Below are 17,053 nucleotides of genomic sequence, written 5' to 3' on the forward strand. Positions count from 1 at the left end.
CATGCAACGAGATCTCATTCCTCACCTTTATTTCAAGTCATCAAGTACTAAATTCCCTTCACAGACCAGGATATGATAAAGAAAACACAACCCCACATAGTAGGCTTTTATTCAAATTATCCAATAAACGCAAACAAGAAAATTACCCCATAGCAATGTGAACCCTACATTGCAGTAAAGAGTTGAAAGCTGTCACACCAAAGCGGCAGAGATAGTAGCTCGACCACTCATTTCTAGCGAAAATGGACTTACAGATTACATGAATTCGTGGGTTTGGGTAGCAAGTTAATGTGGAGATGGGAAAAATGAAGGATTTGAAAAGGGCTTCTGAGATGTCAAATTGGATTTAAATGTATGTGCAACAGATGGCGAGAATGGAGCTTGGATCATGTTGAGATGATCAATAGGTACGATCTTCATGGAGATGGTGTCCTTAGCTTGCGAGAATTTCATGTAATGAAGCTCACGAACCATCAACCAGATGTCTATTATCTCCCCTATCTGAACATGAGTCACTTGTATACATCTTCGGAACACTATCAGAACCTTTGATGCACAACCTACATATATACACATGCATATAAATTTTTTTTATTGCACAGGGCTAGCGGCCACAGTTACATGTATTAAACAAGAGATTGAAGACAAAGGGAGCAACAGATCTGAAATAGCCAACCGCCTTTGACATAGCCACAAAAAAATAGCCATTCTTCAATCGAGAATGAATTGGTACGATCCATTCAATCCTACGATTTTTGGTATTTCAAGATGTACTGTGTATCATAGGTCAATTTTATTGAATCAAGATTCAACCAGAGAGGAATTTCAGAGTTTGCCATAAATTTCACGTTTTACCTGCATTCTCCAAACCGACTCATAGAAACAAGGATCAGAAGTGCTGATCGCTAAGAAATCCATATGCAAAAGAAATACCTGCTTGTTGTAATAAAACTTTCCTGCAAATCTCTGAGATACAGTACCTGTGTATCACTTGGAGCAGCATAGAGTTCCATTAAGGTAAAAGTTCTATCCGGTCTCTTTCTATAGTGCTCAAATTTCAGGTAAAGAATTTCACTGGCTGCAAAATAGTTGAAAAGCAGATGCTAATCCACGAAGTGTTTTGGTCATGATTCGCATACCAAATGGAAAGCTATGGAGGTATACTCGAGTTTGATCCAGAATGGATCTTGTCAAACAAGCCATCGCGGTTCAGAAACTAAAACAATCAAGACCAAATTCATATAATATGAATTGTCAAGACCACGAGTAAAACACCAAATATGGTAGATGACTGATTGTTTAGATGCTTCAACAGATTCAAATGCAACAAAATGTAAAAGAGCATATCAGAGTAAAAAACGCATAACAAGAAAAGCCTAAGAAAATACAAACAAACCAGTTTTGGTAACTTCATAAAGTAATTCCAAATATAATGATGAATGTGTATGTAAAGCCAAATTTTCAAAACCATTGAGGAATAAGAAGCCATTGAGGAATAAGAAGCATACAACTCTTTTAAAAAGCTTTAGCCTCATGGCGAGATCAAAGAAAAAGATAGCAAGGGGAACCAAAAGCGATAAAAAACAAAACACGATAAACACTTCCAACAAAAAAACTGTGGTCAGGATTAAACATACACAAAATGCAAGTAAAATATTGCAGTGTACCTCTTTTAATCTGCGGTATACATAAAAGTGTATTTGTATAAATGGAACAGTGATTTGAATTTCTATAAATGTACTTCGACCTCGTGAATTCCCCAACCTGCTTGCTTGGATACTGCAATAACATTTCAGGTTGATGTCATATAAATTCAAATCCATTGTCAAAATCATCATTTTGCCATTAAAGAGGGGGAAATATGAGATTTTATGTTCTTAGCAGGATGTACAAGCTAGTCAAGCAATATCTCCATTCATTTTACGAAAAACGCCAAGCTATAACAAATGAAAAGGTAGGCTCCACCAGACACAAATACTGATAGGACTTTCAATTGCTGCAACTGGCATGCATTTTCAATTTCTAATAGTACTTTTTTTTAAAAAAATTGCAGTACAGACACTTCAATCCAATGATCGAAGTTCTACAGGAGTCAATTCTCAGTTTGATAGATTTTCTATTAGAAATGAAAAAGGTAAATTACGATTATAACAAATTGGAAGTCAAACCTAGAAAAGAAAAGGAAGGAAAATGTAAAAGTCTACAGTGTATAATACACGCAATGATAGCACCTTAATAGGGCCAGAATGTTGCTTAGGGGCAAACAATAAAAAGCACCGTCCAAAAGCAAAATGACATCATGACATATGAATCAATGACCAAGTCATTGATGCCGTAGGCAAAAAGGCAAAATATTCCACGTGCGCTGAAAACTTTTGCCCCAGTTTCCTCCAAGTAATCAGAACTAATACTCAAATTTAGGATGCAATGCTACCCGTCAAATTCTTTGAGATGAAAGTAAAAGAATGTCCCGTACACTTAACTCCCCACCTCTTCCAAACATAATATAAGGATTAAATAAAGACAAACATAAAAAAACTACAACACAAACACAATTAATTTAGCATTCAAACTCAATTTCGAGAAAATTGTCTGCAGTGACAATTATAAAATATGTTACATGAACTAGAATAACCAGAAACAGTTCCATAACAGGAAGTGCCCAGTGGCATTCTTGGGCAAGGCATATTAAAAAACCATTCCTGGGAGCACAAATTCTAGAATATAACTGCACCAATTTTGATCCGAGCAGAAGCCATAGAAATGCTTATCCACCTAAATCATTGAAGTAACTGCTAAATTACAGTAAAATATTCATCACATAAACAATGCAGCACCTTCAATCCCATCCACAGCTCTCTCTCAATCGTCTCCCACATCTCCCAGAAACCAAACAGGAGAGAGATTTTGGAACCTATTGACCAAATAAACCAGCAGTGCCAAATTCTCCTTGTTGCAACTCCTTCCTCCGTTGCTCTTCTAATGGATCGGGACTCTTCATTACTCTTCGCATGCGCCTGAAAATCAAATTAATTACAATGTATTATAAATTGAAAATTCTAAAAATTTATGTTAAATGTAACTAATTTTGATGTAAAAAAAGACCTGTCTTGTGCATGCTGAGCTGGAAAAGTAGGCATAAATTCCTTAGATTTGGGAAGCGGAACCTCACGAAACCACGGATGATTCAGGGCCTCTTGAGCAGTAATTCGCTGACAGTTTACACAAGTGAAATTACTTACTCAAAGTTTGGAGATGCTTCATCTAAAAATTTGAAACAATAGATAATGGAATACCTTGTCAGGATCATATGTTAACAGCTTGTTCAACAGTTCAAATCCAGCATCAGAAAGTACAGGTGACCCAGTAAAAGATGTTGCTGGAAATTTTCTGCGTAAGAGATTGTACCTGAAATAAATATGTCACTGGTTAGAAGCAACAAGATGTCTAAGCCAAGTATCTGACACTGTCACCAATGGAGGCCAGAAAGCCAGACCAGAATCACCCAAAGCTGGAAGCCTGGGAAAACAGTGGCAAAAAGAAGAGAACATAAATTTTGAGACCAAAATTGGAATGAATTAAAAATATACGAATCTAGTACTTACTTATGCTTCACAAAGTTCACCTTGACTCCAGGAAGTTTAGAAAACCCAGGCCAGATTGTCTCATTCGGGGTGCCAAGGATCTTGAATATCTGCCTCATTACCCCAACCTTATCAGACTAGATAAAATATATAAATTGGCCAAAAAAACCTCAATGAAGATTTACCTTGTCAAGTTGCTCAACTTCTGTCTTCCCATTGAACAACGGTTCTTTTGATAATAGCTCAGCCATAATACACCCAAGAGACCACATATCAATTGCAGTAGAATACTGTTTGGCTCCCAAAAGAAGTTCCGGTGCCCTGAAAATAAATCAATGATTTAGATGTCCTTCAATGAATAAACCAAGAGAAAGTGGGAATGCAAAATATCATTCGGAGCAGGACAGTATACTAACACAATAAACTTCATGATAGGACCATAAAGAAAATGATAGGTTCATGGACATTATTCTGCCAACATTAACATCGGAAAAGCACAAGTTCTTTTCTCAAAAACTGGTACAAATACAATGACTGAAGGATATTGAAAATGGGGCAAAATAGAAGATCAGATATTGATAGGATCTAAAGATAATCATCGAGAAACTAGTTACACGTGTTAGCTTACAAAAGCACCCTAAGTACACTGAAACCACGTATTTAGTTAAAGCAGATGACTTCGAATTATAAAGTAAACAGAGTTTTACGCGCATAAGTTGAAACTTACCTGTACCATAGAGTAACCACCAAACTAGTATAAGGTTTCAGAGGACTCCCATATTGACGGGCCAGACCGAAGTCACATATCTTCAACTCACCACGATTATTTAACAATAAATTTGATGTTTTCAAATCCCTGTGAAGCACCCAGTTATCATGAAGATACTTTACACCACCTAAAAGCTGAAGCATAAGACATTTAACTTCACTTTGACTAAAAGGCTGTTTGATGGTCTCCATCAATCCCTTGAGATCATGTTCCATGTACTCCATGACCATAAATATGCTATCAAGATTGCTACCCACAACCACTTCTTTTACATCGACAATGAAGGGGTGATGAAAAGACAGAAGAATGTTTATTTCCCGAAGAGACGTCAAGGGAAAGCCTTCTCTCTCTTTCTCCATTTTGACCTTCTTCAAAGCAACAACTTCTCCAGTCTTCTTATCTCTGGCTCTAAAAACAACCCCATAAGTGCCTTCATCTATCTTGTTCAGTCTCTCAAACTCATCAACATTTCTGCATCCCTGAAGCATATTAAAACTCCTCTGAGAGGGGTGTCCTGGCTCTGGTGTACCACGAGAATCATGATCATCCCCGGATTCCATGTCAGACTGGCTAACACTGGTAGCATCATAATTGCGAACATCATCTACCTCCATAGAGTCATTTTTCTCATCATTATCATGGTTACTATCTCTACTGGAAGACCTAACCCGTTCCTCAGACCCAAAGGACCTCCTCCTGGTTCCTTCAGAACCTTCTCTTTTCACCTCTCCAAGCTCTGGACTCAGTGATTTTTGAATTCTCCTTTCATTTGACTCAGAAAGAGAATTCCTGCCTAATTGCCGAACATCTTCACGATCAGAAATCTCACCTTCGTCAACCGGGGAATCAATATTATCTGCCCAACGAGAGGACTTTATAGTTCGTGTAGTAGGCACATCGTCATCGCCATCTACTGCATCAATTCCATGTTTATTCAATAATTCTTCAGGTTGCCGATGGGATGTTTCAGCAGAGAAATCTGACAAATCAGGTAGTAATTCCATTGGGGATGCTTCGGCCACATCACACTCCTTCTCATCTTCAGTTTCAGTCTGTAAATTCACATCAAACATATGGTCAATAGCTGGTGATTGGTGCTTAGGTTTTGATAAAGAAGGTGGTGGTGGTAAGTTAATAGTCTCTGAAATTTTTCTAGTCTTGAATGCTGTATCATCTCTGTCCCAAACAATTGGCGAAAACTTCCTCTTATTAGTTAGCAAAGGAGACAACTGGTTCCCATTTACCAAATTCTTGATTTCTGTCACTTTATTAGCTTGAATTTCTGAATCAATGGCCTCATCAGACCCATCACTTGATAGCTCCCCAGGTTCCCGATCCATGGTGTGAACCGCATATCCACGTCTCCTAGGGCCACCACCACCACTTCCTGAATCGCTCCTGCTGGAAGTAGAGTGATATTCACCATTCATCACCTCCCTTTCTCTAATATCCTTCTGTCTGATCCTAGCCCTGTTTTCAAGAATATCTCGACTCCTGACCTTACCTTTCTCATACTCTCGCGCCCCATTACCCTCATAGCCACTTTCTGAATATCCAACCTCTTTCCTTGATAACCCAAAATCACCCTCACGGTTTCTAAACTCATTGTCTCTGTAACCCCCATGTCTTCCAGCAGCCATAAATCTAGAGGTGATTTTCTGTCTATATAAAGCAAACGAAACCCTACCTCACCCACCCAACTCCCCTAAATTGATTATTCAGGCAAAAACCCAAGCTTCAACCCTAAGCAGTCCGATTCAAGCAATTCCCAGGCAGATACCCAGTACTTTTTTTAGATGAACACTACTAACTCACGAAACAGCCTTTCAATAAATTTTTTTTGTATTGAACATTCAAACACAGATCTAATAAAGCACCGTATCCAAAAACACGACAAACGACGTGTAACAGCTGAATAGCCACTCAAATTTCAAATTTCCAACAACTAATAGAAAAACCAAAACAAAAATCATGCGAACGAGAAAAGAAACCCTAGAAAAGACCCAGCGCAATAAACACTTCACTTTCGCCCACTTCCGTTAATGAGAACACAGGAGTGTAAGCGCTTACCGACTAGGTTTATCGCGAATACGACGCAGGCGAGTGCTGAGGAGAAATAACGACGCGGCCGCAGGCGCTTGTAGAGAGAGAAAATAATAGCGACGACAGAGAAGCCAAGTTGAGGCCGCGTAGAAAGAGAGCCATCTAATATTGGCCGAGTATCTTTTAAATCCGAAAAATCTACCTCATTATATTCTTTTATGTAATAATAATAAAAAAAAACGATGATAATAATAATAATAGTTAATCTATTTTAAATATATATAACATGTGCTATAATAATAATTAAAAAAACAATTATTGGGTTTTCTATTCCATCTAAAATAATATTTAATTAATCAATCCAAACAATACCCTAGATCGAATCTTTCCAGTCTTGATCGTGGGTGCCGGCCCTGTGGGCATTGTTCTCTCAATTCTTCTTACGAAATTAGGTACTCCTATCTCGATTACACGAAATTGTTTGATTTTATTTTCAATTTTGTTTTGAGGATTATAAAATTTGAATCTCTGTTGCCTTTTTCCAATCAAATTTCCAGCTCTATGATGTCCATGGTTCTAAACTGTGGGTACTATGAGTCAATGTTTTTTTTTTTTTTTTTTTTTTTTTTTTTTTTTTTTTTTTTTTTTTTTTTTTTTTTTTTTTTTTGTGTTTTTTTTTTTAATTTTTTTTTTTTTTTTTTTTATCTATTTCTCCGTTTGTGTTTAGATTTAGTCTGTCAGACATCAAATTTTGTATTAAAGGTGGAAATTGCAGTTACATTTATTTGCTTAATGGTGTTCTTCAGGAGTAAAATGTGCAGTTCTGGAGAAAAGCAAGGATTTCTCGAGGCATCCTCAGGCTCACTTCATCCACGACCGATCCATGAAGGTTTTCTCATATTTCTTTTGTTCGTCTGACCTTGTTGATGCAATTGTAAAATCCATGACTCTAGGACTTAGGATGTCAATTTGATCCCTCCACTCAGTTTTCCTTCTTTATTTTCTTTTCTCCAACTAGAATTTTTCTGCAACATGTGGACTTTATTGGTTCTTGCTATCTCGTTGCTCCGTAGAATTCCTTTTGGTAAATTGAATATATCCAAAAACTCCATAAGATATGTCTATCAGTAGCCTTTTGAGTTTGTCTAAAGGTTGTTCAATATGAAGATTTAGAGTTTGTCACCGCGGATGCTTGATACGATAACGATGAATAGGCAGTGATCATGGCGGCATACATGTAAATATTAGAGGAGTTGAATTTATCGTACAAGAGGCGAGCATGCCCAATATTGGAGAGATGAAGTGTGCAGAAGCGGATGAATTTGATCGCGTGGAAACGCCTTTGGCCATGACCGAGAACAATGAGATGAGCTTGGAGCTGTTTGAGGTTACTGCATTTATCGAGGATTGATAATACATGCCTGTTCGGGGAGGAAAGCATTTGAAGACCATATGCACAACACCACAAAGGAACTGCGTATCAAGGTTAAATTATCGTTTCGACTATTTCCCATTTTACATCTAAAAATTGCTACTCATCCTATTAGGTAAACACTCGAGTTTAATTCAGCGTCCTGCAAAACAGTATGTCAAGTAAACAACACTTGATAAATCATATATAACATGTTCGTCCAAAAAAGTGTTGGGACTCACTCACCTATGTTTAGTGCGATTCTTGTATCCATGTAATGAAGATGTTGAGCGGCCTCTCTGTGACCACCAGGTGCCAACATCTCGGCCATCCTGACCAACACCTACCTGTCTTGAGGTGATGTGTGCAACATATGGACTTGGCGGCTGAATTTGGCCCGTGGCTCTGGGAGTTCTTGGATGTTGCATCAAACATCTCCGTGGAATCGACACATCCCATTTGCTGCTCGTGGCTAAGTACTCAGAGCCATCAAATTCAAGTCCTAACCATTGCTGTTAGATATATGTGCAGCATCCTAGCTGCTGGTCTAAAAGTCCGAGTCATTCAGTTACAGATTAAATTCGGTGTTTGTGTGAGTGCGTTTTTTTTCGGTTCGATGGCTCGTTTATTATCATAACTATCCATATAGACATACGCATTACTTGTGTAACGAATACGTGAGGCAAATATGTATGCTTTGACACGGAACAATTGACAAAGATAAAGAGAGTTTTAAGTAATTCAAAAATTATACCATAATCTCAAGCAGTTAGTACAGAATACTTGACTATTATATATAAATTTAAATTTTTATTAAAATGATACACAGTTAGATAAATAAAATACTCTCTTTTATTAATAAAATAGAATTTGAAAAGATAAAATACACCCGTGATCCAAAGTAAACATCAAAATATCCTGGACGTACTCATGCCTTAAAATTATTAAATGTCCCACCACTATTTTTATCATGCCTCTAGAATTTTGTCTTCTCCATGTGAACTGTCCCTATTTGTCTGTATTAGGATTTATCATGACTTTTTTTTTGCCCACTATATTATTACACGTATTTTTTTGTGCTTTCTTAAATCGGCGAAAAAACCCGTATAATATTTATTAGCGATTTGATCATGCAAAATTCCTTTATTTAAATATGTATTTTGTGTTCGTATATTACATAGAAAGTGGCGAGGCCCCAGAAATCCAATTTCAATACGAAATGTATATTTCAAGTGCAACATTATTTACCACAAACAATTACAAATAACCATCCGAATGCAATTTCCTTGAGTGTCAGAAGAAAATTTTTTACCACAAAACCAAATACTAACAAGAATATTGCAATTCCTCTATTATGATCGGCCTAATAATAGAATCAGAACTTTACAAGAATGATCAAATCTCTAAGTGAGAAGTGTATATATTTTTCTTACAAAAGAATTAGAACCAACAAAAGGCCTGAAAATGATGGTAGAAACACATAGCAATGCCACAGCTGCCTGAGAATCCTACATGATTGTGCAATTACACTTGGACTCCAACTTTGGAGGCTTCATGCTGTCCCACTTATATGGAGATTTTACTACGTGTGGACTGAACTTCTCTTCCGTTTCAGCATCAATGGAAGCAGGTTTTGGGTCGGTTTCCAACTTCTTCTGTCGAGTTTTCTGGGATCTGGAATTACGATTCCCAGTGTTTCTTGACCGGATCTCCGGTCTGTCTGAATTGGATTTGGCAATAAACGGGATCTCCGGTTGTAGAACTGGTTCCACTCGTCGTGTTTCTTTATCTATAGCTATGTTCACAGCTTCGTATGCGAGATTGTGGACAATGGAGCTGCAGAAGAGGATTGCATCTGTTGCTTCTTCTAGAGTCAGGCTTCGGGACTTTCTTCCATCGGAGTCTTCCACCATAATAGTTGATTCTTCTACAATTAAAGTGAAAGTTTCATGAATTAGAGAAGAGAATAACATTTGAAAAGGTCTAGCCTTCCATTGCAGAATAAGACTAGGACACAATAACAAGACAAGATCGTCAAATATGGGGAAGGAAGAACAAAGAATAAGAAGCTCGAACATAAGATAAAAAATAAAAGAGAATCAGAAACACAAACATTCGAAATTCTGATGCACATACCAGGGGCACCACGGGCTGAATCTGAAATATAAAATTCTTCAAAAGTTGTTATAACATTATTCTGTGCCACTGAATCAGAGGGCTCCAGTAATTCATCTGTGTGGGAATTAATGGAATCTACATCAGAATGACAATCAGCAGCAACAATATCAGCATTATCCATTTCCATTTCTGGTTTAGTATTCAAAGAGCTTGGAGTGTGAGCTTCTTCAACATCCACTACAACAGGACACGGGTTTTGCATCTCATCTTCCCCATGACCACAGGGCTGCGAATGTGCATATAGTGTATCTGCATCCATTGAATTATCAGAATCCGAAGTCGAAACTGGCAAAACTGAAATATCTTCGGAGTGGACATTCATGAGATGGTCAGTTAATTCAGCAGCAGATTTAAAGATGTGGCTTTCAGAATCCATATATTCAGAAGCCAGAGATTGTTCACTTGGATCTACACATTTTACGGCCCCGATACTATCTTCGTGGCAACTTGGTGCTGCACTTTGGACCTGGAAGCAATGACTTGAAGCACCGGACAAAGATGAGGCAGATCGTTTGTGCTTTGTAGGCATATCAAGCATCCAATTTTCTGTATCTGATTTTCGGCCACTTGATTGCCTTTGAACCCGAGTTTCTATTTTTCTCGAATAGCCCATATCAACAGAAGATGACACAGATGCACTGATGTGCCCAATGGAGCTTCTTATGCTATTCATAGAGTCCCTCATATAGGAGAAATCATCACAGCAGGTGGTACTCGCAGTAAAACTCCTGCTTTGGACAATGGGTCCTCTGCTGCTACTTGATTTCTTCAGCAGCAAAGAAATGCCAGCACCTTCAGGAACTTCCACCGTAGAATTTAAATTCGCCCCGCCATGCTGCAACTGCTGGTGGCCAAAGTCACCATACAGCTGATGAATAATCTCTTGATCGGTGGCAGAAGTCGTTATCCCTTCCTCAACCAGAAGTGCTGCAGGATTCTGACTTGGCTCGCTATATGAATCTTGACCCTCAGCAGTAACCTCATCAAGATAATCTATCACAATGTTACCAGAACAGGTAGCTTTCAATGGTTCTAGAGTAGACTGGTCCAAAATCTCAAGCGAACCATGCCTTGTTATTTCCAAATTCGCACACTTAGCACAAAATTGTAAGTATCCTTCCATCACATCTTCATCTGAAGGAAACTTGAGGCCACATTTTGAGCATATTGCCATATCTGGTGGACCATCACCATTTGAATAATCATCCATAGCTGCAGCCTTTTCAAGTTGGCTATTTCGGTCAGCAACACCACACCGAGAATTTACTATGGAGGGGCCATCAATTTCGACATGCTGACTAAGAGTGGACTCTTTCATGATCTTGTTCCCAAAATCTTCATTCAAAGCATCAGCTTGATCCATTGAAAATATTTCATCCTGCAAATTAAGATATTGTGCTTTCACACTTGCACGGGTCAAATCTTCCTGGTTTAGCTCAATTTCTCTTGTATCAAGTGCTCCACTCATTCCTTGGTCAGAACTGGCATTGCTGCTAGTTGTGATTGAAGAATTTCGGGATGTCAGAGAACGATGATGTACACTTGCAAAAGTTGAACTGGGGACACTGGACAAGAGGGGTCTAAACATATTCTGAGGGCCCTTCTTATCCTGCATACAATCACATGGAAAAAAATGTCACCTCGTGAAATCAGTTAAAAGATACAGTAATAAAACATGCTTCAGGAAATGACATGGCCGTATCATATTTGACCTGTTGGGAAATCATCATACAGACCAAGCCGTGGTCCACAGTCCAGAATAGGCGATAATTATTAATCTTGAGTCACTCCACCTTATATTAAACCATTCTACTTCACCCATCCCAAAACTAGTTTTAAGTATCCTTCAAATTGTAATTTCATCATGCATCAGCCATTACCACTATTTTTTCCGTGCACAAATGCAAACAGGTATTTCCTTGTTTGATGATGATTATGAATAACTCATGAAGTCATGTTTTAAATTTTGATGGTTACAATCATTTTCTGAAAGGTGAAGCCTAGAAGTAGAAGCTCATGCATGGCTCTTGATATCAAGTTAGTAATATGGTGCAGCCTGGCGAGTTATGTTGATGGATCAAGAAGCCATAAGCACATCATAGCAGGAAAAGTGGGAAAAAGATTAACTACAACCTTGGTATACATGACCTTACTATCAGAGAAAAATAAATCCAAGCACAGCATCAAACTAAGCAGTTTGGTATATGCATATATTGACACATGGTATGCAAATTTTATGTAAAAATATACAAGAAAATACTTTCCTCATCAACTATAGAGCCAATATTAAATAACATTAAAAAACTCAAATTAAAACTAGCACTAAAAAAAGAAAATAGTAAATCGAACAAACACCATCCAGAAAATCCGGTGAATAGTGCCAAAAAAATCAGCATTCTATGATTAACCACAATGTTGCACTTCCGCTATGCAAGGAACAGATGGACACAACAGCATTTATTAAAGACAGTGCACATGCAAAAATAGACACACATACAAGATATATTCAGAAAAGTAAAGCCATTAAATTTTCAATTAAGAGACATGGTCGGTCACTTAATATAGCAAGTCATTGTTGAACTGCATTTTGACACTGAGCAGAAGGAAACAAATATCAGACAACTGGAATAACAAGATAGTGTGATCAATTACCAAGAAACAAAAGGGAAAACTAATACAGAAAGTTGCCTAACCATTTGTCGGAGCGCCAGGTCGAAGGATCTTTTGGGGGCAGAGCTGGACAAAATTTTAGACAGTTTCTTGGAATATCCAACAGTCCTCATGTTTGGGAGAGTCCCTATGCTTCTAGGAGCTGAACGGTCTGAGCTGCTGATAGGTAAGGATTGTGGCGACTCAGCATCATCATCACCAGATGATGCAACTGACGCTTTACTATGGACACAAAATGGATCCCTATCATGACTGTGTGACGAACTGACACTTCTAGAAGCGGTTGGAGACATGGATTGTCTTCCAGATCGGGAGCTGTTCCTTGATGCTGGAGAAGAACCTCGTACATATGATGCTGGTCTATCAGCCAGTGAGGTACGAAGATTAGGTGGGGCCTCTGAAGAAAAGCCAGGGATGTTAGATTGCCATGTGCGTATTTTTGGTGAAGCAGAGTTCCCCCGACTCGTCTTGATGGGGGAGGCACCTCTAACTCCTGATGGGGTGACAGCGCTGACTGAACCAGTGCTCATCCTCCTTGGGCTGGGTGTACTAGACCGCAGAGCAGGTTTTGGTTTACTCGGTGGGGGTGACAACCTTCTTAAAGCAGAAGGCTGTCGCAAAGTAGGCGGTGGGCTTGAGTGTGTAGCAGAAAGCGGCCTACTTCTCGATTGCAGTGTATTGTTACTCGACTGAGGAGATGGGCTCGAGCGTTGAGGACTTGCGCTACCTCTACTATTTCTGCAACCCTTCTCTGTCTGCAGTTAAAACACATTTATGAACAATTTCAGATGAACATAAAAAACGAGTCATATAATCAAGTCTTCTTGTAAGATCATACTGAGGATGACAGCGGGACTGGAACAGGTTGACTCATTGACCTTCCCCTAGGCGCAAGATTAATTGGTGGCGCATCATCATCCAAAGAAGTAAAAAGAGGAGTTTCAGGAGGCGTTATCAACCTGCAACATAGTTCGAATGACACGGTAAGGGACACAAGGAGAATGAAATACCGCCAGTTATCATTTTATGCAATCACTGATGGGTATTACTTTTGCCCGAAGTTCAATATCAGAACTTTTAAGTTTCAATAACTTGGATAGAATCATCAGGAAAATATTAATGCGCAAAATGGATTTTTGCTATGTCCTGAAACCACATCGATGGGTGCTTTTAGCCCTTTTTTATACCAACAAAATTCAAAGGAGACAAAGAAAAGAAAATCAAGAACAAAATAACGAAAAGAAAAGAACAAACCAATCATAGTCATTTTTATCTCCCTCTGTGTTGAGCAGGTCACTACTCTCACCCCTAGCAGGAATGGAGATTCCAAGCTCGTGATCTGGTAAGTACCTAAACTTTGTAGCTGCCAAATGCCATAAAGGAAAAAACAAAAGACAGGAGACGAAAATAAAAAGGCAACATTTGTCAGCAAGACTAAGCAAATTAAAAAAAAACACAGGGCACATTATTCGCTAAATACCAAAGCCATAAATGCAGATAATCTGAAAGCAGATCAAGGGTGTGAGAACTCACAGAATATCTCCTCAAAGTCGTCATTCGAATGAAGCAAGAAATTCTCTTTTTCTTTGCTCCGCGACTCGTTGAACAGAGCAAGATCGTCGTCATCTCGATAGTGAATCCCGCTCTCGAGACTGCGCCCTCTCTTGTGATTCTCTACGGTCATTTCGCTACGTGGGAAAACCCTCACAGCCGGTGATGGAGGCATTAATTTGAAATCCTCACCTTAAATTCAGCCTATAGTTTACCAGTCAAACGCTTCAGAAAAAACAAATATCCTAACTCAAACAGCAAATCATTGAAATCACACAATTCGATCCAGCATCTCCGTAAAGAAAATTCATTCCGACACTTATCCTCTACAACACCTAATCAAATCCCACTTCACATTCGGTACATGGAAGAAAAATGTCACCTTTTTACCCATTTGCACCAATATCATGTAACTCTATATTTCTTCTGCAGCTCAACGACACCCACTTCAAGTAACACCTAAACTACCAAAATCTAATAAATTATCCCAGACCCAATTCAGAATCCACTTCCGGAACCAACACTCCAAACCCACCACAACTTACCACCAAAGCAAACACTTTTATAACACAGGCAGCAAAATTCAGCAGCTCCAAAGGGTGAAACAAGCTCAAGAAAAAGCACAAAAATGTCATTCCACGATACCCACTTCAAGACTCACAGCTTTACTGCAAAACCCTCAAGTCCTCTGAACATTACACGCCCCACAAGTGATCTGGATCTGAAGGGAAGTGAGAAGATCAAGAGAAATCCAAGATCAGGTAAAACTGTAGAAAGAAAACCTATAAAAGACGGATGAAAAGATGAATAAAGGGCCTAATTATTGTTCACGTGAGAGGTAGATTGCAAGGGGAGAAAGCGAAATGTGCAGCAGGCAGTAGCACCACCACCACGACAGCAGCGGCGAAGCTAAAAAGGAAAAAATGAAATGGCAAATGAAACTCGTAAACAATAAAAAAAATGAAGTGATTAACAATGAAATTCGTAAACAATAAAAAAAAATGAAGTGATTAACGATAATAATTGTGGAAAACAATAAGTAGACAGTGATCAACTGGCTTTGTTTTTCGCTTTATTTGACTACCTTTCTATAATTTTGTTACTTTCTCTCCCTCGGTCAGCTTTGATTCTCCATTTTCTTTTCTTTCTTTTTCTGCAGTTACCATTTTTTCCTTCTCTTTGCTCTTCCTTTCATTTTCTTATTACACTTTTATTTTCCCACTTTTTTTGTAATTTTACTCCTAAATTAAATGAAAAATTAAAGGAGGGCAGTGTAATAATGGTGACATAAATGAGTGGTTTGGGACATAATTTCATGGTTTGGTCACTTTTGTGGGTGCCGCTGTTCAGATTGGGTGTGAGAAAACTATGTTCATATCTAAAGGGATAATGGTGTTTTTATTTTAAGGGTAAATAGTTTTACGAAATTTTTTTTGATACGGAGCGACTTTATCTATATTTATAAAAAAAATAATAATTTTTTCAAGATGACCCAAATAGAATACATGTCCATCAAAATTGATTCGTTATATCGTTTCACGAGAATTTTTGTGTTATTTTAATTAACGACTTTGTTGTTGTTGTTATTATTATTTGGGTTTTCATTTGAGCTTCGAAGATATTAGGAACATGTTTTCGCTTATTATGTTCGAAAATTGTAAATGGGGAGATATAAACTAACAAAAGTTTGTATAGTAATCCGCTTAATTTGACTTAATTCGACTCGATTTCGAATTTGTTTAGTCTTTAACATGATTTCAATAATCGGATAATCTAGACAAACGAATTATTAAATATGAATGTATGTAAGTTTTTTTTTCCCCAAGCAACTATTGTGTAATATAGAGCAATTAAACTCCACATGATTGATCTAATTGTTTGATCATTTAATAATTTAATTAATTAATATGCCAAGAGAGAACCAATAACATGTGTGTTTAGTTTTGGTATAGATGGTAAATATTTTACGTTTGCTTCTGTTTGTAGTAAACAACGTTGTCAAAATTTTTTGAAGGTATTCTTGTCTTGAGAATATATTGCAAATTTCCCTTTGTGTTAAGAAATTCCGTGGGGTGTTGATATAGACTTGAAAAAATTTAATCACAAATGCAAATATATGAAATACACGATTAAACTATTTGATTGGCCACACACATATCTATATCCATATTATAAGGCTGAGATTCATATAACAACTCTCTCCGATTTCCAATTGAGTAGGTCTCCTGTGAGACTGTTTTATTGATGGCAAAAACTTGTGTGAGACGGTCTCACATGTCGTATTTTGTGAGACGGATATCTTATATGGATTATCAATGAAAAAGTATTACTTTTTATGCTTAAAGTATTACTTTTTATTGTGAATATCGGTAGGGTTGACCCGTCTCACAGATAAAAATTCGTTAGACCGTATCACTAGAGATCTACTATTCATTGATTTATATTTTGAGATGGTTCGACACGATCTATATTTGAAATAAAAAAATAATATTTTTTCATTGGATAGGAGATTTATATCATAAAATTGAAATGTGATACAATTTTATATAGGTTTTTTTTTTTGTATAGGAAGAATTTATTTATCCTAATGTATGTAATACTAATACGAGCAAGCGGGATAAAAACTTTGGCTTATACACAGAACTAATTCGACTCTTTGAATTAAATTCTACCTACACCAACCAATATCAATTTAATATTTTATTATCATGAACCATTTAAAAAACCAATGCCAAATTTGGTGATAATTATTCAAATCGTCCTATCAAGATTTTTGTTTCCCCCAATTGGTTGTAGCAATTATTACTTTTGATTGAAATGAGAGAAAACTCTTTCATACTTTTAAAA

General features: G+C 37.6%; 2 protein-coding genes across 9 annotated transcripts; both read right to left on the minus strand.

The window, feature by feature from the left end:
* Nucleotides 1-160: 160 nt before the first annotated feature.
* Nucleotides 161-6,559, minus strand: LOC140989751 (cyclin-dependent kinase G-2-like). Of its 5 annotated transcripts, none has more exons than XR_012177560.1 (7): nt 4,312-6,559; nt 3,770-3,905; nt 3,606-3,694; nt 3,297-3,408; nt 3,106-3,212; nt 2,838-3,017; nt 161-560 (listed from the first exon to the last, which is right to left on the minus strand). XR_012177560.1 is itself a non-coding variant. In XM_073459132.1 (6 exons), the coding sequence occupies exons 1-6, from the start codon at nt 5,991-5,993 to the stop codon at nt 2,915-2,917; spliced, it is 2,229 nt and encodes a 742-aa protein (XP_073315233.1). In that variant the 5' UTR covers nt 5,994-6,559; the 3' UTR covers nt 2,540-2,914. The 5 variants fall into 5 exon arrangements, 1 of the variants encoding a protein (XP_073315233.1); XR_012177559.1 differs by lacking the exon at nt 161-560 and adding an exon at nt 933-1,771; XR_012177558.1 differs by lacking the exon at nt 161-560 and adding an exon at nt 933-1,779.
* Nucleotides 6,560-9,009: 2,450 nt separating this feature from the next.
* Nucleotides 9,010-15,456, minus strand: LOC140989230 (uncharacterized). Of its 4 annotated transcripts, XM_073458382.1 has the most exons (8): nt 15,291-15,454; nt 15,038-15,115; nt 14,189-14,927; nt 13,910-14,018; nt 13,494-13,614; nt 12,679-13,410; nt 9,944-11,594; nt 9,010-9,734 (listed from the first exon to the last, which is right to left on the minus strand). In XM_073458382.1, the coding sequence occupies exons 3-8, from the start codon at nt 14,379-14,381 to the stop codon at nt 9,316-9,318; spliced, it is 3,225 nt and encodes a 1,074-aa protein (XP_073314483.1). In that variant the 5' UTR covers nt 14,382-14,927; nt 15,038-15,115; nt 15,291-15,454; the 3' UTR covers nt 9,010-9,315. The 4 variants fall into 4 exon arrangements, with proteins under 4 accessions (XP_073314483.1, XP_073314485.1, XP_073314482.1 ...); XM_073458384.1 differs by having other exon boundaries at nt 9,010-9,710; nt 14,189-15,115; nt 15,291-15,456; XM_073458381.1 differs by having other exon boundaries at nt 14,189-15,115.
* Between the last annotated feature and the right edge of the window lie 1,597 nt (nt 15,457-17,053).

This window comes from Primulina huaijiensis, chromosome 12, assembly GCF_012295235.1.
Source record: "Primulina huaijiensis isolate GDHJ02 chromosome 12, ASM1229523v2, whole genome shotgun sequence".
In the NCBI taxonomy this organism is placed as follows: Eukaryota; Viridiplantae; Streptophyta; class Magnoliopsida; order Lamiales; family Gesneriaceae; genus Primulina; species Primulina huaijiensis.